The sequence below is a fragment of the Peromyscus eremicus genome, chromosome 9 (assembly GCF_949786415.1).
Source record: "Peromyscus eremicus chromosome 9, PerEre_H2_v1, whole genome shotgun sequence".
NCBI lineage: Eukaryota > Metazoa > Chordata > Mammalia > Rodentia > Cricetidae > Peromyscus > Peromyscus eremicus.
In genome coordinates, this window is record NC_081425.1 from 67,574,923 (window position 1) to 67,596,982 (window position 22,060).

The 22,060-nt window shown below is 45.5% G+C and overlaps 1 protein-coding gene across 6 annotated transcripts in view; it reads left to right on the top strand.

The window, feature by feature from the left end:
* Positions 1–22,060, top strand: part of Acin1 (apoptotic chromatin condensation inducer 1) — a 44,566-nt gene that overhangs the window by 17,316 nt on the left and 5,190 nt on the right. For 4 of the 6 annotated variants that reach the window (XM_059273639.1, XM_059273638.1, XM_059273640.1 and 1 more), the window contains exons 5-10: positions 1,184–1,272; positions 3,444–4,715; positions 5,287–5,505; positions 9,017–9,132; positions 18,148–18,289; positions 21,722–21,764. In XM_059273639.1, coding sequence (XP_059129622.1) covers positions 1,184–1,272; positions 3,444–4,715; positions 5,287–5,505; positions 9,017–9,132; positions 18,148–18,289; positions 21,722–21,764 — 1,881 coding nt within the window. Of the gene's footprint in view, positions 1–1,183; positions 1,273–3,443; positions 4,716–5,286; positions 5,506–9,016; positions 9,133–16,301; positions 16,444–16,516; positions 16,765–18,147; positions 18,290–21,721; positions 21,765–22,060 lie in introns of those variants that run through there. The other 2 variants (XM_059273641.1, XM_059273643.1) reach the window with 2 other exon arrangements.

Sequence of the window (22,060 nt, forward strand, 5' to 3'; positions counted from 1 at the left end):
CATAGCAATACCTCATCTTAAGCCAGAAGGAGGGGTTGAGGGTATACTTAAAGGTAGAGTGTTTGCTTTTTGTTTTCACTTTTTATATGTGTAGATACTTTACCTCTCTCTCTCTCTCTCTCTCTCTCTCTCTCTCTCTCTCTCTCTCTCTCTCTCTGTGTGTGTGTGTGTGTGTGTGTGTGTGTGTGTGTGTGTATTTCGTGAATGCCTGGTGCCCAGGAAGGCCAGAAGAGGGTTTCAGACCTCCTGAAAGTGGGGTTACAGATGGTTGTGAGCCACCATGCAGGTGCAGGAAGTCAAATGTAGGACCTCTGGAAGAACAGCCAGCGCTCTTAACTCCTGAGCCATCTTTCCAGCCCCCTCTAGTGCTTGTTCAGGGTGCTCAAGGTCCTGAGTTTCATTCCCAGTGTTTGGGGAAAGGGAAGGGGGGTACTAACAAGTAGTAGTACCAGGCACATTTTTCAACAGTGACGATAGTGGCTAGAAAGATGCCTCTGCAGTTGAGAGCACTGGCTGCTCTTCCAGAGGACCTGGGTTTGATACCCAGCACCTGCATAGTGGTCACAACCATCTCTAACTCTGGTTCCAGGATATCTTCTGGCCCCTGAAGGCACAAGATGAAAACCTGCACACATGTACATGCAGGCAAAACACCTACACACGTAAATTAATTTTTTTAAGTGGATGCAAAGCAGTGAAGACTTCTTGGTTTTATGTTTTTGAGACAGAGTCTCACATTGTAGTCCAGGCTGACCTGGAACTCAACATGTAGCAGCTCATGCTGGCCTTGAACTCACGGCAATTCTCCTGCCTCAATGTCTGGAGGGCTGACATTGTAGGTGTGAGTGACTATTCCAGGCTTCAGAATGGTAAAGTCTCAAGTTCTGCTTCAGAATACCAAAAGACATTATAGAAAATAGGTGCACTTTGTATTTCTGTACCCCTGCTGGACAGTTTAAAATTCCTGGAAGTTACTTTACTTTTGAATTATTTGAGGTGTTGAAATACTCCTAAACATCCACTTATTAAAAGAACCCTTGGGACTTGCATAGTCTTGATCGTATAGGTGAAAGAAATGTGGAAATATATTACTAAACAGCTTGTAGGTGATGACTGGTTGGATTTTAAAAGTCATGATTCTGGAAATATCATGAATGTGACTTGATTTTCTTTTATTTGATAGGAAAGAGCTCCTCTTTTTCTGAAGAAAAAGGTGAATCAGATGATGAGAAACCAAGGAAAGGAGAAAGACGTTCATCCAGGGTTAGACAGGTAATCCAGTCCCTATATGACAGTTGCTGCTTCCACAGTGCTTTGGCTCCTCAGCCATCACAGATGGTTCTAGAGTGGATGTCTCTAGATGGCTGTGTAGCCATCTAGTGTTACTCCTGGTGTTTCGTGATTTAGATGTGCTCTGGCCTTCGGACTTTGGAGCAAATGTGTACATTTTTAACTTGTTTCTTTTTGAGACAGAGTCGGACTGGAACCCGCTATCTGATTTTCCCAAGTGCTGGAGGTAGAGACGTGTGCTACCATGCCTGACGTGAACATATTAATATGTGGTTTTTAAAGACTTAAATGTGGGGCTGGAGAGAGGGCTCAGCGGTGAAGAGCACTGGCTGCAGAGCTCCTGAGCTCAATTCCCAGCACCCACATGGTGGCTCACAACCATCTGTGATGAGATCTGGTGCCCTCTTCTGGCCTGCAGGCAGAACACTGTATACGTAATAAATAAATCATTCTTTAAAAAAAAAAAACAAAACTTAAATGTGAGGGCTCAGTGAGTGAGGTACCTGCTAACCTGATTTCAGTCTGAGAGCCTTATAATAGAAAGAGAATACCAGTTCCCATCCAGTTGTCCTCTTTCGCGCCACACACATAAATAATGTAATTTTTAAAAATAAAAAAAATTGAATATTTAAAGTTAATAGGCTAGACTATATTCTTAAATGTATACTAAGGCAAGATATGGCATAATTATTCAATTAAAACTATTATGGCATTAACTATAGCTAATAAATACATAGAGCAGTTGAAAAATATATGAAGTAATGTTAAGGAAGAACAGTGGGGAAGTAAAGGCATAGTGTAATTGTGCAAAGATATGACAGTGGAGGGCAGTAATCACTTGTATTTTTAATACTTGGGAGACAGAGACAGTTGCTTTGAGTTTGAGGCCACCCTGGGTAACATAACGAGACCCTATCTCAAAAGCAGGAGAGGGGGCTGGAGAGATGGCTCAGAGGTTAAGAGTACTGGCTGCTCTCCCAGAGGACCTGGGTTCAATTCCCAGCACCTACATGGCAGCTCACAACTGTAATTTCTGTTCCACCCTTACACAGACATATATGTAGGCAAACATCAAAATACATAAAATACAAATAAATTATTAAAAAAAAAAAAAAGAAGAAGAAGGCCAGACTCTGGACTCCATAACTTTTAAAAAAAAAAAAGTGAGAAAGAGAAGGAAGGTGAGAAGCAGGATGTGGTATTGCATCTCAAAGAGAAAAGAAAGGGGAAAAAAATGTCAAAGTGATAAATATTACTAAATAACAGTAGGTTAGTTCTCCCTTCTGCTTTCTAAGATATTCTGTCCAGATGTTAGAAGTTAAAAAGTCAGGTCTGGAGAGAACTGGTTCAGTAGTTAAGAGCACTGGTTGTTCTTGTGGAGGATCTGAGTTCAGATCCCAGCACACAAATGGTAGCTCACCACCATCCTTAACTCCAGTTCTAGGGGATCAGACACCCTCTTCTGACCTCCTCTGGTATCAGGCACATACATGGTGTAACTATATACATGTGAGCAAAATGTTCATACATATAAAATAAACCTTTAAAAATTTAAAGCTAGGAATGGGTGGTGGTGGCGCATGCCTTTGATCCCAGCACTTGGGAGGCAGAATCAGGTAGATCTCTGAGTTTGAGGCCAGCCTGGTCTACAGAGTGAGTTCCAGGACAGCCAAAGCTACACTTAGAAACCTGTCTCAAAAAAACAAACACCAAAGTTGAAGCTGGCGCTGGAAAGATGGCTCAGCAGTTAAGAGCCCTTGTCTGCTCTCCAGAGGATTGGAGTTGTAGCACCAGCACCCACATAGTAACTCACAACCATCTGAAGCTCTAGTTCCCAGGAGTCCAATACCCTCTGCTGGCCTCTGGAGCACTTGTGCTCACGCAGCTAATACACACTTACGTAAATAAATAATAAAATAAATCTTTTTAAAATACATAAAAAGAGATCGAAAGCTAAAAAACCAGAAGCAGCTTTATTGTTGAGCTCCTTTTGTTTCCTCTACTTTGATTTCCCTAAGGAGTCCCTGTCAGCCGTTATTGCTGAAAGTGTGTCACTCAGTTTCTCCTTCGTGAGAGTACCTTAAGAGATGTTCTCTTTCCTCTGTTCATTGTGAACAAGTACATCGGAAGTCATTGTGTATCTTTTCTTTCAGGCAAGAGCAGCTAAACTCTCTGAGTACAGCCAGGCTGCTGAGGAGGAGGAAGATCAAGAAGCACCATCTAGAAACCTGAGAGTCAGAGTAGATCGAAATTTAAAAATAGAGGAGGAAGAAGAGGAAGAGGAAGAAGAGGAGGAGGAGGAGGAAGAGGAGGAAGAGGTAGATGAAGGACAGAAATCTAGAGAGGCAGAGGCACCAATCCTGAAACAGTTGGAGGATGAAGAGGGAGAAGAAGAGATGCCCAGAGCAAAACCAGAAAAGGTGGTAGATGAGAAATCCCACATCATAAGATCCCAGGAAGGGGGTGGGTTAGAGAAAGGAGGGCGGGTTACGAGATCCCAGGAAGAAGCTAGACGAAGTCACCCGGCCAGACAGCAGCAAGAGAAAGACACACAAGTAGTTTCTGTCCTTCAGGAAGCTAATGAAGTCAAGTCTTCACAAGGCTTGGAGGAAAGATCACAGTCTCCTTCCCCACCTGCACTCACTGAAGACCTAGAGAAGGCCCCTGTTGTGCTACAGCCAGAGCAAACAGTCAGTGAAGAGGAAACTCCCCCACCTTTACTGACTAAGGAAGCATCATCTCCTCCAACTCATATGCAACTCCAGGACGAGGAGGAGATAGAGCCAGTGGAAGGCCCAGCACCCCCTGTCCTCATTCAGTTATCACCTCGTAATACAGATCCTGAAAGTAGGGAGCTGATAGTGTCTCCCCATCCTGTCCAGTTGATGAGAGGCCTGTCTCCTTTGCCCAGTACTCCAGACACCAAAGCAGAATCTCCAGCAGAGAAAGTGTCAGATGAGAGTGTCCTGCCTCTGGCTCAGAAAAGTGCACTGTTTGAATACTCGGCCCAGAAGGGTCTTGAAACTGAACCTGAAAAATCTGCTCGCTCCCTCCCTCCAACAGTAGAGGAGTTAGCACCCACCAAAGGGACCCCTGAGGAAGCTGTGAAAAAGCAGTCTTTAGAACAGGAGGGCAGAGGAGCTTCCCACACGCTCTTCCCAGACCATAGTTTGAAACAGTCAGCCGACTCTTCCTCTAGCCGGTCCTCCTCGCCTTCGTCCTCTAGCTCTAGATCCAGATCTCGCTCTCCTGATAGTTCAGCCTCCCACCCACAGTCATCTCCAAGATCTAAACAGAGAGATGTATCCCAAGCACGAGTACACGCCAACCCTCATGGTAGACCCAAGATGGACTCCAGGTCAACATCAGAGTCCAGGTCACGGTCCCGATCCCGTTCCCGTTCAGCGTCAAGCAGCAGCAGAAAAGTGAGTATGGAGAATCCTGTCTCTAATGATTTTGAAACCCAGAATAACCTGTAATGATTTCTAACGGGGATGGAAAAGTCCTCCTTTAGTCTCCACTGTTTACCCTCCCTTCATTACAGAGTCAGTGCATGAGTCACTGGGATCCCTGTCCATTCTAAACCCCTTTGAGTACAAAGCATGTTGAATACATTTCTCTTTCATTAACACAAGCTACTTGAGCGCATAGGCCCCTGGATGGAACTTAGTAAATTTGTTGGATGAGTAGTTGGAGATCATTCACTTAAATGGGAGTAGACACGAGACAAAATGATCTAGAGGAAGGTCAAGTATTTGTAATCCATGACTGTGTTAGCACTTGGGAGGTAGAGGTCATCCTAGGCTACATACCAAATTCAATGCCTGTTTTGGCGACTTAAGTCTCTTTATCAAAAAAATAAAAAAGGCCAGAGTATTGGGTGAGCAAAAGCTAGAAAAGTCATTGGTCTCTTGAATATCTGTCATTCATTCATATCCCTCCCAAGTATTTGCCATAGAAAGTGACTTTCCTTTATGTTTTATCTTGTGTTTATAGTCTCTGAGCCCTGGAGTCTCCAGAGACAGCAACACCAGCTACACTGAAACCAAAGATCCCTCCTGTGGTCAGGAAGCTGCAGCTCCACCAGTGCCACAGCTGCAGGTCCTTGAACCAAAGGAGAAGACTCCAGCGTCCTCAGCCTCTGTCCGGGGAAGGCATCTGAGCCAGACTGAGCCAGAGCAAAAGCATGTGATCCAGAGGTTACAGCCTGAGCAGGTACGTTTGTTACAGCCTTTAGGATTTAGTTCCCCGTTGTTAGTGTTTGACACAGCATCCTGATTTATAGCCCAGGCCAGCCTCACACTCAAGGTCCTGCCTTGGCCTCCCAAGTGCTAAGTTTACAGGTGTGTGCTCTTGCACCCAGCACATTTGTCTTCACTATAAAATTCAAAATTCTCTCTAGACAAGAGTCAAGAAATGAAGAGCGTTGAGGACACTTCTTAATTGTGTTTTGGTTTGGGTTGTTTTTTTTGTTTCAAACCATTTACTGATTGATTGATTGGGGGTTGGCATGTGTGCCATGGCACACATGTGGAAGTCAGAGGACAAGTTTTGGTGCTTCCACCGTGTGGTTTTCAGGGACAGAGCTCAGGTCATCAGCAACTGAGTCATCTTGCTGACCTTTTTAAAGATTTGTTTTATGTGTGTGTATTTTACCTGTATGAATGTATTCAGACTGTGAATGCAGATAAATGAGGGCATCCAATCCCCTGGAGCTGCAGTTAAGGATGATTGTGAGCTGCATGTAGGTGCTGGAAACTGAACGTTCATCCTCTGCAAGAGCAGCAAGTGTTTTTAACCACTTTTTTGTATTTCTTTAGCTCCCCCACCTTGCCTTGCCCTTTCTTCTTAACATACTTGTTTTATGTGTAAATAGGTGTACACACCATAGTGTGCATATACACCTTCTTAACTCCATGGTTAGTCAAAGCTCTGTGTAAAGTTGAACAGCAGTTTTAATCTCTAGATAGCTTCCTCAGGACCCTTCCATTTATCTACCCCAAAAGAGAGGCTATTGTTGGTTTTTGTTTGTTTGTTTTTATACTCTCTTACGCTCCCAAATAAATCACACACAGAGGCTTATTCTTACTTATAAATGCCTGGCCTTAGCTTGGCTTGTTTTTAACCAGCTTTTCTTAAATTATCTACCTTTTGCTTCTGGGCTTTCTCCTTTTCTCTATTTTTGTATACCTTTCTTTACTTCTTACTCTGTGGCTGGCTGGATGGCTAGCCCCTGGCATCCTCCCTTTCCTTGTTCTCTTGCCCTTTCTTCTCCCAGATTTCTCCTCCCATTTATTCTCTGCCTGCCAGCCCCACCTATCCTTTCTCCTGCCTAGCTATTGACGTTCAGTTCTTTATTAGACTGTCCGGTGTTTTAGACAGGCAAAGTAACACAGCTTCACAGAGTTAAACAAATGCAACATAAAAGAATGCAACACAAGCTGGGCGGTGGTGCCGCACACCTTTAATCCCAGCACTTGGGAGGCAGAGCCAGGCGGATCTTTGTGAGTTCAAGGCCAGCCTGGTCTACAGAGCGAGATCCAGGAAAGGCGCAAAGCTACATAGGGAAACCCTGTCTCGAAAAACCCCAAAAAAAAAAAAAAAAAAAAAAGGCAACACATCTTTGCATCATTAAACAAATGTTCCACAGAATAAACAAATGTAATACATCTTAAAATAATATTCTACAACAGGAGGCCTGTGTGTGCGTGTGTGTGTGTGTGTGTGTGTGTGTGTGTGTGTGTGTGTGTGTGTGTGTGTTTTCCCCAAGACAGGGCTTCTCTGTGTAGCTCTGGCTGGCCTCAAACTCAGAGGTCCACCTGCCTTTGCCTCCCAAGTGCTGAGAATAAAAATGTACACCGGGCGGTGGTGGTGCACGCCTTTAATCCCAGCACTCAGGAGGCAGAGGCAGGTGGATCTCTGTGAGTTCAAGGCCAGCCTGGGCTACAGAGTGAGTTCCAGGAAAGGTACAAAGCTACACAGAGAAACCCTGTCTCGAAAAACCAAAAAAATACACCACTGCTGCTGACTGAGAGACCCTGTCTCAACAACAACAAAGACTCTAGAGCTAGGCGTAATGGTACAGGTCTGTAGTCGTAGTACTAAGGAGGACTGCTTTCAGTTCATATCCAGTCTGGGCTACATAGTGAGACCCTGTCTCAAAAAAAGGGGCTGTGGGCTACAGAAGTTTGGAAGTGTTTACTCAATGGTAGAGTGCATACTTAGCCAGCAGGAAGCCTTAGGTTTAATCCTAAGTACCTCACTATAGTAGAATATTATTTTAAGCTATGTTACTTGTATTTACATTGCATTTGTTTAACTCTGTGAAGCTGTGTTACTGTGCCTGTCTAAAACACCTGATGGTCCAATAACAAGCTAAACAGCCAATAGCAAGGCAGGAGAAAGGATAGGTGGGGCTGACGGGCAGAGAGGATATATAGGAGAACTCTGGGAAAGAGAGGAAGAAAAGATGGAGCTACACAGCAAGCCACAGAATAAGAGTAAGATTTACAGAAGTAGGAAAACAGAAAAAGCCCAGAGGCAAAAGGTAGACAGGGTAATTTTAAGAAAAGCTGACTAGAAACTAAGCCAAGCTAAGGCCAGGCATTCATAATTAAGAATAAGTCTCTGTGTGTGATTTATTTGGGAGCTGGGTGGCGGGCCTCTCTAAAAGAGCTAAAAAAACAAACAACAGCACTTCACCCCTAATGTAATAGAACGATTGCTAGAATAGAATGTCTGTCTGTCTGTCTGTCTGTCTGTCACATTGTTGTCGTTGCAGTGCTGAGGATGGAGCTTGGGGCCTTGTACATGTTAGCCATTTCTCCAGCCCTATAGAAAGCCTTCCCTAGTATTAAAGATAGAGCCCCAGCCGTACACATACTAGGAAAGTAGTAGTAGTCATCTCTGTCCCTCAGACTTCTTTTTACTTTTTAAGACAGGGTCTTGCTATGTAGTTCATACCTTGCAGTCCTCATGCCTTAGCCTTCTGAGTGTTGAGGTTATAGGCCTCAGCCACTGGCCCAGTTGGAAAGTCTTGAAGTACCTACCTTTAATCAGGCATAGTGGCTCACATTTTCAATCCCAGCACTCAGAAGCATGTGGGTATCTGTGAGTTGCAAAGCTAGTCTACATAGTGAGTTCCAAGCCATCCAGAGCTACAGCATGAGAACCTGCATCCAATAAAAAATTTTTATTGCCTGAAAATCAGAGCCAGCCACAGTTAGCCACAGATGTCAGGCAGTGGTGGCCCACACCTTTAATTCAGCATTTAGGATTACTCAACCTTTAATTCCAGCACTAGGAACATTGAGACAGGAAGTGATATGGCTGAGCAAAGAAAGGAATATAAGGCAGGAGGAGACAGGAATTCGCTCTCTTGCAGAGGCTCTGTCAGGCTGAGGAGTTAGTGAGGTAAGAGGTGGTAGCTGTGGCTTGCTTTGCTTCTCTGATCTTTCAGCTTTCACCCTGATAATCTGGCTCCGGGCTTTTATTATAATACCATTTACGATTTGTGCACTAGAACCCCCCACACACACACACACACACAAATTTAAGTACCTGTCTTTAAGCCCCATTCCACATTCTAAAATAACAAAGACGGCCATATGTGAATGTCCTGCCTGTACTATGTATGTCCTGCCCTGTCTTACTAGCTCCAGGTTAAAGAAAAGGAACCTAGCAGGATGAAATCCTTTATTTTGTTGTTTTTGCTTTCCATTAACAGGGGAGCCCAAAGAAGTGTGAAGCTGGAGAGGCAGAGCCACCAGCTGCCACACAGCCTCAAACCTCAGAGACTCAGATCTCTCATCTACCAGAATCAGAAAGGATTCATCACACCGTGTAAGTAAGGATATAACAAGGAATGACAAATGTGGGATCATTCTTTACTTAGAGTTTCCTTGACTCGGCGGTTCTGGATTCCTTTTAAAACATAAAAGCAGAGTTTTAAGGGACAAGACCAGACTTCGTCACTGTGGTAGGGCCTCAACTCCCAAACCATTAAGGTGGTTTGGAAAACAGTGATCAGGGCATTAGAAAAACATCTGGGGTCTCTGAGCTGAAATAGGCAACTCCTTTAAGCAGTAAGCACCTGAGTGTGAGTCACCCTCTGGTTAAGACAGTAAGGAATTAAGGGATCCTAACTCAGTGTTCTAATCACATGCACCAGGCTCTTACATCTGAGCCTAAGAACTTGGTGCAATAAAGAAGGGTCTAAAAGCTAGGCGTGGTGGTTTGTACCTGTAATCCCATTTTTGAGGTAGGCAAAAGAATTAAACTCCATGGACCTATGGCAAATTTGACAGGAACTAGATGAAACTCTGTTGCAAAAGAAATAAATAAGCACACAGAGTGCTCAGAAGGATGAGACAGGAGAACCACCACAAGTTCCAGGTCAGACTGGTCGACTTAGCAAGTTCCAGGCCAGTGCTGCATATCGAGCCCATGTCTAGGCTGAGCATAATGGCACACACCTTTAATCTCAGATGAGGGAGGCAGAGATAGGCAGATTACTGAGTTGGAGGTTGGTCTGGTCTATATAACAAATTACAGGACAGCTAGAGCAACATAGAAAGACCTTATCTCAAAAAAAAAAAAAAAAAAAAAAAGGTGGGCTGGAGAGATGGCTCAGAGGTTAAGAGCATCGACTGCTCTTCCAGAGGTCCTGAGTTCAATTCCCAGCGCCCACATGGTGGCTCACAACCATCTGTAATGAAATCTGGTGCCCTCTTCTGTACACATAATAAATAAATCTTTAGAAAAAAAAAAAAGGAATGCCACACGAACCTGGACATGGTAGCACAAGCATTTGGAGACTGGGGCAGGAAGATTGTGAGTTGAGGGCCAACCTGGACTACATAGCAATACCCTGACTCATAAACAAAGCAAAGCCAAAAAGCAGACTAACCACATAGGAGCATGGCATTCCCTGCGCTCTGCCGCCTGTCTCTAGTAAGCAGCCTGTACCAGTTGGTGCCTTAAGAGTCCAGCACAGCAGACAGGAGGCCCTCTCTAGACACTTCGTTCTTACAGCTAACATGAGCTTTTTAGTACTTACATTGTAAAAGAAATATTCATGGGTGATTTGTAGTTGAATGGATGTTCATTATTCTGAGCTTTGTGTTGTAAATCAAGTTATTGAAGCGAGACAGGTGTTATGCACACACCTGTAACCCCAGTGCTCTCCTACAATCTCAGTATTGGGGAGGCTGAGGCAGAACAATTGAAAGCTCAAGGATAGCCTGGGATAAGTACTAAGACTCTGCCTCACAAAAGAAAAGGGGCATGGTGGAGCACACTCTGGAGGTGGAGGCAGGAGGATCGGATGTCATCTTTGACTTCATAGTAAGTTTCAAGGCCAACCTGCTACGGTGAGAAATCCTGTCTTTAATTTTTATGTATTTATTTACTCAGAATTCCTGGCTTCAACGTCTCAAATTCTCCTGAAAAATGAAGTTTTAAAATAGTAAAATTACTTAGCTGTAAACCTCAGGAATTCTGGGATTGCTTTGGGAAATATCCTATTGTTCCGTATTTGTGTTTTTAATTCTGCTACCAGTATTATCTCTATACATAGTAGTCTGATCATTTACACACTTAAGAGAGCTTCCAGCGGTCTCTTAGCTCTAATTTGGAGGGTGGTGGGCAAGCGGTATGATAATCTTATTTCCTGTGACTAACGATAGTTTTGTGCTCGGCTCTGTTTGCCCATATTCTTGTCTCTGCTGCCATCTTGTGGCCATTATTTTTTTGACTCAGAAACCAGAAGCTTGCTCCTTTTGATAAGGTTTAGTTTTTCTATTGTGAGACAGGGTTCATTATCCTGTGGAAAAGGATTTTTTTCTTCTAGGGCCTTAAAATGAAGCTTCTAGGACTCTGGAAGGTATTCAGAACTCTAGTTCACACCATCTGTGACAAAGTGGGGCGAAATCCCCCTTAGTATGTCACTCAAACATAATGTGGTCTTCCCCATTCCGCGATGGTACAGCGTGCTCTTGCACACTGGCAGTTTGAAAGTGGCTGTGCACACGTTGAAGAAGTGCTCACTGTGCACCTTGAGAAGTAGTAGTGTCTGCAGAGCCCCTTGCACACCTTTAGATGGTTAGTACGAGATTGGAGCAAGAACAAGAGAAGCTGGTTTTGTTGTTGAAAATGCCTTTATTTCTGGATTTTTCCATTCAGTTCCAGGGCGTATGAAGCTTAGGGTTATATACAGAGTATTTTCACTGTGCTAGAGGTGATTTTGACCTTCATTTTATGGCTAAGATAATCCAGTCCTGTTGATTCTGAGAAGGTGATAACTTGGGCAAATGAAATTGTCCATTGTCTTGATCTGTGGTAGGCAGTCTGTTCAGCAACCTAAGATGTTTCACAGGCTGAAGCCCATACAACTGTTCTGACATAGAAATTGGTACATAAATTTTGTGGGTTTCCTATATTTCAACTGATTGATTGACAGCACTCCTGGTCTTAGCAGCTTGATCTTCTAGAGTGCTTGCCAACTTAAAAAGTGGGATCATTTAAAAATACTAAATAGTGAAGAACATTGATGGCTTAACTCTTGGGTTTCCTCCTATCTCGATACCATCTGACCACAAAACAACAGTAAAGTGTTAGGCCAAGATTAGAATTTACTTCAAAGACCATTCTTTTTTTTTTTTTTTTTTTTTTTTTTGTTTTTTGTTGTTTTTTTTTTCGAGACAGGGTTTCTCTGTGTAGCTTTGCGCCTCTCCTAGAACTCGCTCTGTAGACCAGGCTGGCCTCAAACTCACAGAGATTCGCCTGCCTCTGCCTCCCGAGTGCTGGGATTAAAGGCGTGCACCACCACCACCTGGCTTCAAGGACCATTCTTACTCTGTTGGTTGTTTTGATTGTGTGTGAGGTGCTTTAAATGTAAGAAGTGAGCCAGGTGTTGTGGTACATCCCTTTAATCCCGGCACACAGGGTAGGGAGGGGGCGGGTGTTCTTCTGTGAATGTGAGGACAGCCTGGTCTTCATAGAGAGTTCCAGGACATCCAGGGCTGTTGAGTGAGACTGTCTAAAGAGACAGAATAGTGGTAGGGTGGTAGTAGTGTCTTTTTTTTTTTCCTTGCTCAGGGCAAGAATTTGTGAGTCCTCAGTTCAAATTTGGTCAAGCTGTGTTCCAAAGTCTAGTCCTCTGCCTGTGGTAGATATAACAAAAATCTCATACAGCAAAAAATAATGCTCTCCTTTTATTTAGACAGTAGAGGGTTAGTGCACGCGCATTTGAGAGAGAGAGAAGGGAGGGGGTCGGGGGGAACACATGCGGGTGCATTTGTTTGGTAAAATGCTTGCTTTATGCATAAGAACTTCAGTTTGATCCCCAGTGTCTACATGAAAAAGCTTGATGGGCACGATGCACACATACGACACATACCACATAAAAGTGAATTCATGCTCTACTTGCAAGAAAACCAGTGGAGGTGCACACCTGCCATCCCAGATCCTGCATTGAGAGCTGGCCCTGGCTCAGATACTGAGACCAAGTCTAAAGAGAACCCATTTTTTCAGAGGGTACAGTAAAAGGTGAAAAGGATGGGTGCATTGTTCATGGGTGGCAGTGAGTTCATATACTGACCTTTTCTAGATACAGCCTCTGTGTACGCAAACCTCAGACTCAGGACGCTTTGCTTAGTCCTTGTGCCCTGAGAAAAGGAAGGAAATGCTTGAAAGCAATATGACAGTCTGATGCTCCTCAGGAGACTTAGAATGCCAGTATCCCAAATGGTACATTCTTTAAAACAAAAATAGCATAATTTGTTATCAGAGTTTGCTTACTGAGAAGTTTGTATATAAGCATAAACCTTCCAAATTATACTATCAGGTTTCAGTATTTCTTATTAAGTTTTCATATCAGGTCCTTAGCATCTTAGGATTTTCTATAACTAAAGTTAAACATACATGCCTATAGAATTGGCCTTTTCCATTAGTTTCTCTTGGGTTGTTGATATTGTAATGTGATGTTAATATTTAAATAATTCTGTCCTTTTCTTCTGAGCTGTGATGCTTTGCCTGGGGCTGGCTTGTGGATCCCTGTCTCCTTTCCTGTACAACTTTACAGGTCAGAAGCATATGTTCAAGAGCTCACATCAGGGGAACAGAGAGAAAGATGCCTTTTGTCTAAAAAAAAGATGGGACAGTTTCAAGGATTCCTTATTGTCTTCTGAAAATAGCATCTTAGGAATTCTTGGGTCCCACAAAATTCATAAAAGGAAATAGAAGGGGCTGGAGAGATGGCTCAGAGGTTAAGAGCACTGGCTGCTCTTGCAGAGGACCCAGGTGCATCCTTAGCACCCACATGGTGGCTTATGACCATCTGTAACTCCGGTTCAGGGCTTTCAGTGCCCCCTTCTGACCTCAGACACACAGTGCACATACATACATGCAGGCAAAACACTCGTACACATAAAATAATGATTCTTTTTTTATTTTATTTTTTGAGATTATAATTGCATCATTTTTTGCCCCATTCTTTTTCTTCCTCTAAACTTTTCATATACCCTTCCTTGCTCTCTTTCAAATTCATGGCCTCTTCTTTCATAAATTGTTGTTACATGCATTTATGTATATGTATGTGTGGATAGGAAATAGAAGGCACAAATCTCAGCTGGGCAGTGGTGGTTCACTCAGGAGGCAGAGGCAGACCGATCTCTGAGTTTGAGGCCAGCCTGGTCTATAGAACAAATTCCAAGGCAGCTAGGGCTACACAGAGAAACCCTGTCTCAAAAAAATATATGTATAAAGGTTCCAGTTATAAGCCAGGTGTGATGGCTTTAATCCCAGCACTCAGGAGTAGCGGCTGTGAGTTCAAGGACTACATAGTCAGTTCCAGTGTTAGGATCAAAGGCGTGCACCACCACTGCCCAGTGAGAGACCCGAGTTTTGGTTTTTTATTTTTTTTTGGTTTTTTTTTTTTTTCCAAGACAGTTTGTAGACCAGGCTGGCCTTGAACTCACAGAGGCCCTGTTTTAATGACTAATGTAAAGAGGAAAATGATTCCCAACTAACTCTTGTCTTCACATGCAGGCTCACACACCTCACATATACATGAAACAAAGAGAAAAAATCTTTTAGATCAACAAATGCTTGTGAAGTGTTCACTTGTTACCCATCATTACACTGTAATTAAGAAGTACTTATCTGAGTATTTGTGTTAGGCCCTGAGCTAGGGGCCAAAGCACACAGTCCATACCCCTGAGGAGCTTTGCAGGGTGGAGTTAGGTGGCCAGTGACCTAATGATAATTTATTATTCAGAGGGTCAAAACTTGTCATCCCCATCACTGAATGTTTTAGCATCAGAGGAAGTATCTACTCTTTGAATTAAAAAAAATAAAATAAAAAATAAAGCTTCAGATGGGGCCCCTCCAGTGACTCCGCCACCTTGGCCTGTGTTTCCTGTATACTCCTATCTAGATTTGCTTGCAGCTGCCAAGACAGACCCCACAGAGCTCACACTGTCCCTGAGCTGGGTATTATATTAGCAACACTTAGAGGATAATAGGAGAAGTTTGGAAATTTGGCCACTATCACACAATTTGTAAAAGGTAGGGCCAGTCTGATTCCTGGGTTTAGACCCCATACAGGATCTTGCCTTACCTTCGAAGCAGACAAAGATCATTATGTAAAAGGAAACATTTAAAGAAATGTATAAGCATCACTTTAGCATGCTTTTTTTTTTTTTTTTTTTTTGGCATGTAAGTTTGGGATTTTAAACAGCATGTAGAAAATTCCATTCCTATCTAAAAGCTCTGATCAAAATGAAATACTGAGATTGGGTGTGGTAGTACACACCTTTTATCCCAGCACTCTGGAGTCAGAGGCAGGCTGATCTCTTGAGTTCAAGGCCAGTCTGTCCCCGTTTCCGCCCCCCGCCCCCCGCCCCCCAGGCCTTTCCTCCAGAGTGTAAACTTGCAGACAAGTTTTTGGAGGCTTGTTCTGGTGTTACAGTTTTGTTTGCTGTTAGGGAAAGGAGTTGAGTACATTTCAATCGGCAAATGAGCTTGTTGAGACTCTTCAGTGTTTGGTTACTGGGGGAGGGTGTTTGACAGGCTGGTCTCAAACCTATAACAATCCTCCTGCCTCAGTCTCTCTAGTACTGGGGTTGTAGTCAGGAGCCACCATGTCTGGCAGGTGTGCACCTTTTGTTCAGGTCTGTTTCCGACTTCATATTTAATCTCGTGAAGATGCCCATAATTACTGGTTTGCTCATCTCCCAGTCTCATTTTGCTCAGTCATTCTTCTCCCTTGCCCCAAGTGACACCTCTCACCTCCAGTGTCTTGTCTGCTTCGGAGGCCTTCAGGGTTCAGCTCTGCAAGGCCTCCTGGCCTTTCCCTTACTAGTTGTAGGGAACCCCGGGGCTGAGTGGCCTTGTTGAAGACTGGGAACACTCATCTGTTATCCCTCCAGAGACACTCACCCTTTTCTCTTTTGGAGAAGGAGCTCTGTCCCAGACTGATCCACTTCCCTCCACCATTCATTGGAAACAGACAGGTTACATGTGGCCATTGCCAGGGGTGAGCAGCAAGGGAGTTCTCCTGGGTTGGAGGGTGATGGGCACATTAAAAAAAAAAATTGTGTCTCAGTGTTCTGAAGGTAGAATAGAAACTTTGGTCATCTTTAAAAATCTTTCCACTTTGACTTTATCTTTTTTCTTTTAATCATTTCTCATTCCCAGCTCTGCTGTTTCACTTCACTTAATTTATGTCTTCAGTCAGGCAGCTCTAACTGTATGTTCTCCCCACCTGGCCCCTTCTTCCCTTCTTTGCCCCCTGGGAAGTCTGGGAGAAAGCACCCTGGCCCTGTGGCACTAGCCCTCTCTGTGTAGCTGTTGTAACCTGAGAAAAGAAGGGAAAAGGCCTAGCTTCTGGAGCCAGTTGACTCCCTGTGGCCTGCCAGAGGATAAGAACCTTGCTCACTCAGCTCCCTCCCTCTTTCCCCTCCCCTGCTGCATCAGGGCCCTCCCCCATCCGCACACACGGGCTGCTGGGTAAGTGGCAAGATGGCTCCCCTGCATGTCTCCGGCTGATCGCTGCCGCTTCGCCAATACAATAGAGCCAGCTATTACCAGCAGCCTGGCCTTCTTCCTCCTCTTCCTCCAGAGAGACCAATCCAGCCGAACTCAGGGTTTGCCGTGAGGACTTAAACGCTTATCTCTTAAAAGCCAGATCTATTTTAGCCTCCCCGCTCCACCACCACCTCCCCTTCCATTTACCATTTTTTTGGATCCCCAGTTGCTGCATCTTGATTTTCTCTCTCTGGATCGGGTGGCTGGGAGGAGGTGGTGGGATCTCGGGGCAAGGAAGGTGGTTTGTTTGGTTTGGGGTTTTGTTTTTTTGTTTTAATTTTTTTAGGATTTTTTTGTTTGGTTTTTGTTATTTCTTCCATTCCAGAAAGGGATAAACAGCACTTCCAGGGGGAGAAAAAAAATCATGTTATCAGACAGCAAAGAAGGGTGAGAGCTTCACATTTCCATGTGTCCCTTTCCCCACCTCTAGCCCGCCTCGTCCTCCTTAGCTTCCTCATGGCTTTCACTGTCTTTCATTTTGGTCTGTTTTCAGGCATTCCGCTTTCTCCCTTTGTCCTTCCTGCTCGGTTCCTAATTGGCCCCAGTTGCCCTCTCTGAGAAATAGGTCGTTTGTTTGGGTTTGGTTTTTGATAAGCCTTTCTTCACGATTTAAGCAGACAAATCACGTGTTTGTGTGGGGGCCTGTGAGCTGGGGGCCCGGTCCTGATTCCCCTCCCCCTCCCTTTTGCATCTCTCCTTGCTCCCTAGGGAGGCTTTTCTGACCCCTTGTGGGTCAGACAGCCTTTTGGGAAGGCTGGATTTTCTGGTGTAGTTGTTGGCCTGGGGAGGCTTGGTTCCCTTCTCTGTCACCTGGGCCCCTGACCATCTTGATTTGATTTTTTTAAAACCTAGTATGGGGGTGGGGTGGGATTAGAAGTTAGGGATGGTGACAAAAAGGTCGGAAGATATTTTATCTAATGGAATCTCTAGATTTCTTTGTCTGAAGTGGGTGCTAACTTGTGGGAGAGTGGGTTCCATGTTTGGGGGAGTTGTGTGGTGTGGGGGAGGGTATGTACTGACTTGGGAGGACTGCTCTCTATCTCTTGGAAGTTGGAATGAGGGAGTGGGGAGAGACCGGGTAAGAGTCGAATGTAAGAACTTGACTGAGCAGGTGAGAGTGGCCTGACCCTTCAGGCTTTCCTACTGGAGCAGTTTTGGGTTTCCCTGGGATGAGAGAAGTGGGCATGCTCACCAACCCTAGACCCCTGCAGCCCTCACCCTGCTCTGTTCTGCTGTCTCAGATGGGGGGCTCTTGGGCACTGGCTTATTAAACACGAGGTTGGGATCATTTGTTACAGCCGTGCCCTCTTGGCTTGTGTTTTGTTTTTTAATAAAGGAAATGGGCTTCCTTTAGATTCTTGTTCAAAGTAAAGGTGCCTGCAACCCGGGGATAGGGAGGCCACAGACTGATGGACAATTCGAGGTCACTTTTGAAGGACTTTTTAGAGGAGGATGTGTGTTTCATGCAAGGGAACTGTGGAGTCTGCACCTAAGAACTCCGTCGGTTCTGGGTGCCCACATGGAAAGAGAGAGCAGTGTTGTCCCGTCAGGTGCTTGGTGGCCATGATTACTGTAATCCAGGCTTTTTCCCCAAGGAGAACATTCCCACTTTGCTGTGGTGACAGAGTTCTAGTCTGATCTAAAAGGTAGCTATTACAATCCCACCCAAGTGAGGAGACAGTGGGGTTTTATGGCCCCGAAACTAACATCTTGCTCTCTCTTCCCCTTATTCTCTCCTGCCCTTTCCTTCAACCTCTTCCATCCTGTCAGTGAAGAGAAGGAGGAAGTGACCATGGATACAAGTGAAAACAGACCTGAAAATGAGGTTCCAGAGCCTCCTGTGCCTATGGCAGACCAAGTCAGCAATGATGACCGCCCAGAGGGCAATGCTGAAGAAGAGGGGAAGAAAGAGGTAACTAGCCAAGCCACCTGATGGCGTGGGTGGGTGGGCAGAACGTGGGCCTAGGGAGACTAGACCATCCTGGTGATCCCTCACATAGTGGGATGACTTACGAGGGGACAAGGCAGGGCCTTGGAGCAGGAGAAGTCGCTGGTTTCGCAAGGGAATCCCCTTGTGATGTGGACAGGGCTCTTGGATTTCCTTTCCCTACGTGGGAAGTAGTACAGACCAGACTCCTAATTTGGAAGTCCCTTAATGGTCCTTTTCTAAAGCCCAGCACAGCTTTTCCTGCTGCTGAAGCTTAGGGGAAGCTAACTCCTTGAGCTTTCCCTCCCTTTTAAAGGCCTGGTGGCACTCCACGCCACCTAGTGGGCTTTGCTGGCTCTTACCAGATCAACGTGCTGAGGAATTTTTGTTGCTCTTCTGCCCCCCAGTGGTCTCATTACAGAGGTACACTTCTTATAAGCCAGGACTGGGGCGATCCAGAAGGCCCCTGTCTCCTCTTTTGGCGTGTATATTACCTTTTTTCCTGAACCTAATTCAAGAGGTATCCCCCATTGGAGCCAGCGAAGTCTTCTTGGCTCTTAAAGAAACAGAATTAGCTGGGTTTGGGAGTGGTGATTTTACAGGGTGGGAGGGAGGGGCTGTTGTGTGTGTAGCCTTTCTCTGGTGTGTGTTGCGGGGGTGGGGGCCGGTGAAAGTGATTTGATGTGCAGAATATTATTTATTACAAGGTCCTTCTTCCCCGTAAAACTTTGTCCAAGTACCTCATGTACGGTAATCCGCCCGTAAAATATAACCCTGCCCAACTGGCCAATCGCTGATGCCGCCTCTACCTCTGGACCCACCCGCTGCTACTGAGCCGCCCAATCAGAGCCGAGTCTGCTATCCAGGTGTCTTGGCCAGAGGGGGCATGTGTATGGGCTCCTGTGATGGGCCCTTTTGCCTCCCTGTCTTGCTTACATCAGGGGGCTAAGAAGAGCACTGTTCTGGAGAGACTCATACTGAGAAAACAAAAGCATGTGGAAGGGGGTGGACTTGAATCATCTCCCTACTTGGGACACCCCAAGAAGAGTTTATGCCAGTGCTGGGGCGCCTGCCCACATGCCCTTACCTGTCAAAGACTGTGGGTTGCCTTGTTTGCTACAGACTGTTGGGATCCCCATCTAGGGACCAAGAAACCTAAGAGGGTCGGTGTTTGTGATAACAGTGCCATGCTGTAAACACTGAGTGGGACCCATGACTTAAGCTGTGCCGACTAGGAACCCTGCAGAGAAGTCTAGGGTCTGTACCCCAGGGATTTAAAGCTGATGACAGCCCAACCCATGTGTCACCACTGCTCATCAGATGGACTTTATTTTGGTCCCTGTTGTCCATGGTGAAGGGCAGCAGCATGTTGGTTGCTCCAACTTCTCCTCCATCCCTGGAGGCAGGGACTCATTCATCCATCCACCTGACTGGAACCACTGTCTCAGCTGGAGTCCCTGAGGAGATGCCAACCACAACCCAGAAGACACATATTCTGATCTTGCTGCTGAATGTGTACCAGGTCCTGGGGAAGTTCATCTACTACTGCCCCAGGCTACCTTCATCAGAGGCTCCATGATCCTTCTCGGTGAAAGGACCCCTCCCCAGTTACACTCAGAGGAGGAAGGGACTTGGGAGTCATCACCTGGATTCCAAGTATTGGGTGGTGGTATTGCTGCAGCTTGCCACTGGTGGACTAGGGTCCTGCCTGCCTCATAAAAGGCAAGGAGCATCCCTGCTACTCAGAGGCCATCTCATCAGGGACTACAAGATGATGCCCTACAGGGCCAGGACTGATGTTCTGCCCCCATTCCCCCTCTGCCCCTCGCTGAGGCTGGCCATCGCCAGTGAACTGTCTTGACATCTTGGAAACTGGGCAGCGTCCCCCCACACGTTTCCCTCCCGCCCCCCCTGCGCCCCTGGGAGGACTCTGGCAGTGCCGCGCTGACTACCACGCCGTGCGCCCACCTTTTTTGCCAACCCAACCCCCCACCAATTGCACAGCGCCTAGCAGGGAGGGCTCATTCTGATTGGACCGGCGGTTGACTAGATACAGTACACAGTGAGGTGCGATTGGCTGAACTGAAGATCCCAGGTGTGAGATGGTACCTGGAACATTTGTCATATTCCTAGTTTATTCTTTATTTTCTACTTCTTCTTTAATCTGTTATTTTAATTTTTTCTTTATTTTTCTGATTTCTTTGTTGGGTTTTTTTTATTTGGTTCGTGTTTTTCTTGTTTTAATTAAGACTTTTTTTTTTCCCCCCTTTTCTCACTAACTTACCCATCACGAGCAGCCCAGCAGGGATCAGGCTGGCCCTTAACAGACCAAGGAGACTTGGTTAGATGATACAGGCGGGGCTGGGGGTGGGGGGGAAGGTTAGGAGGGTTCTGCCCTGCCCTTTAGAAGGGTGGGGGTGGACGGTCTTAGTTTTTCCAGAAATAAGCACCTAAATCTAAAAGTGTGCCACTCGCCCCCACACACACTTTTGCTCTGTCTGTAATATTGCTCCCACTGAGTGTCTGGGAGGAGGCTTGCCCAAATCTGTCTCCTGGGGTTGGTTTTGGTTTTGGTCCTTGGTCTGAGCCCCCGGGGTTTGAGTCTTATTGGAAGGATAGCGTTAGGCTGTGCTGTAGTGAGGATGGTAGCTGGAGGTGCTGAAGCTTTCCCTGAGGCTGCCTGCCCTTGACCAGAACCTCCTTACACAGGAGATACTTTTCAGTTCTCTGCTAGCTGTTGGCTCAGGAGTTCCATCTTCAGTAAACCTAGTCTAATTCTTTTCCATGGTGGTGGTGGTCTGGGTGGCCTTCAAGCATGCCAAATCCTGTCAAGATGTCAGACTGGGCATGGAGTAAAGGAAAGTTGTTGAAGTTGCCATCTCAGGAGTTGATTTTCTGTCTGAGCATAGCTCATTGGGTTTGGTGTTCTCACCCCTTAGATACAGTTGAAGAGGGCATGATCAGCAGCTTTAAAGGGCTGGGAGGGAGCCAGGCATGGTGGCTCATGCCTGTAATCCCAGCTCATGGGAGGCTGAGCCAGGAGGATCACTACAAGTTTGAAGCCAGCCTAAGCTACATAGTGAGACCCTGTCTCAAAAAAGAAGAACCCAAAAATTAAATAGCTGGGAGGTTGTGGAGTTTCTCTTCCAGCTTATTTCTGGTAAAGCTAATACTCTGATGTGAAATGGAATAGATGAGTTTCCCTATGATGTTTGGTTTTAATTTTTCCTCTAACTTGCATTGATTCTGCTTCGTTTTTTGCCGTTTGCTGCTTCTGTTTTGGTCTCTATCTGTTGGTGTCTCTCTCTCTGTCTCTGTGTGTCTTTGGCATTTGTGCTAAGATTGCCCCATTTAACCTCCTTCCCCCTCTCTGTGGGGTGTCTCTCTCTCTCTTTCTTCCTTATCTTCTCCATACAGAGTTCGATGCCCAAATCATTCAAGAGGAAAATCTCCGTTGTCTGTAAGTCTGGCCCCAAATCCCTGGCAAAAGTTATAAAACTGTTCACAGACAGATAGAATCCCATTTCTGCCCCGTAGCATTCTTGGTGGGTTGGTGGGGGGCAGTTCTCCCCTGCCCTTCACCTACCAAGTCTTCCCTACACACGTAGGCTCCTCTTCCCCTTGAACCAATCCCATTGTTTCCCCGGCTACCTCTGTGTGTGTGTGTGTGTGTGTGTGTGTGTGTGTGTGTGTGTGTGTTACTGAGGATCAAATCCAGGACCTTGCACATGCTAGGCAAGCAATACCACAGCAGTT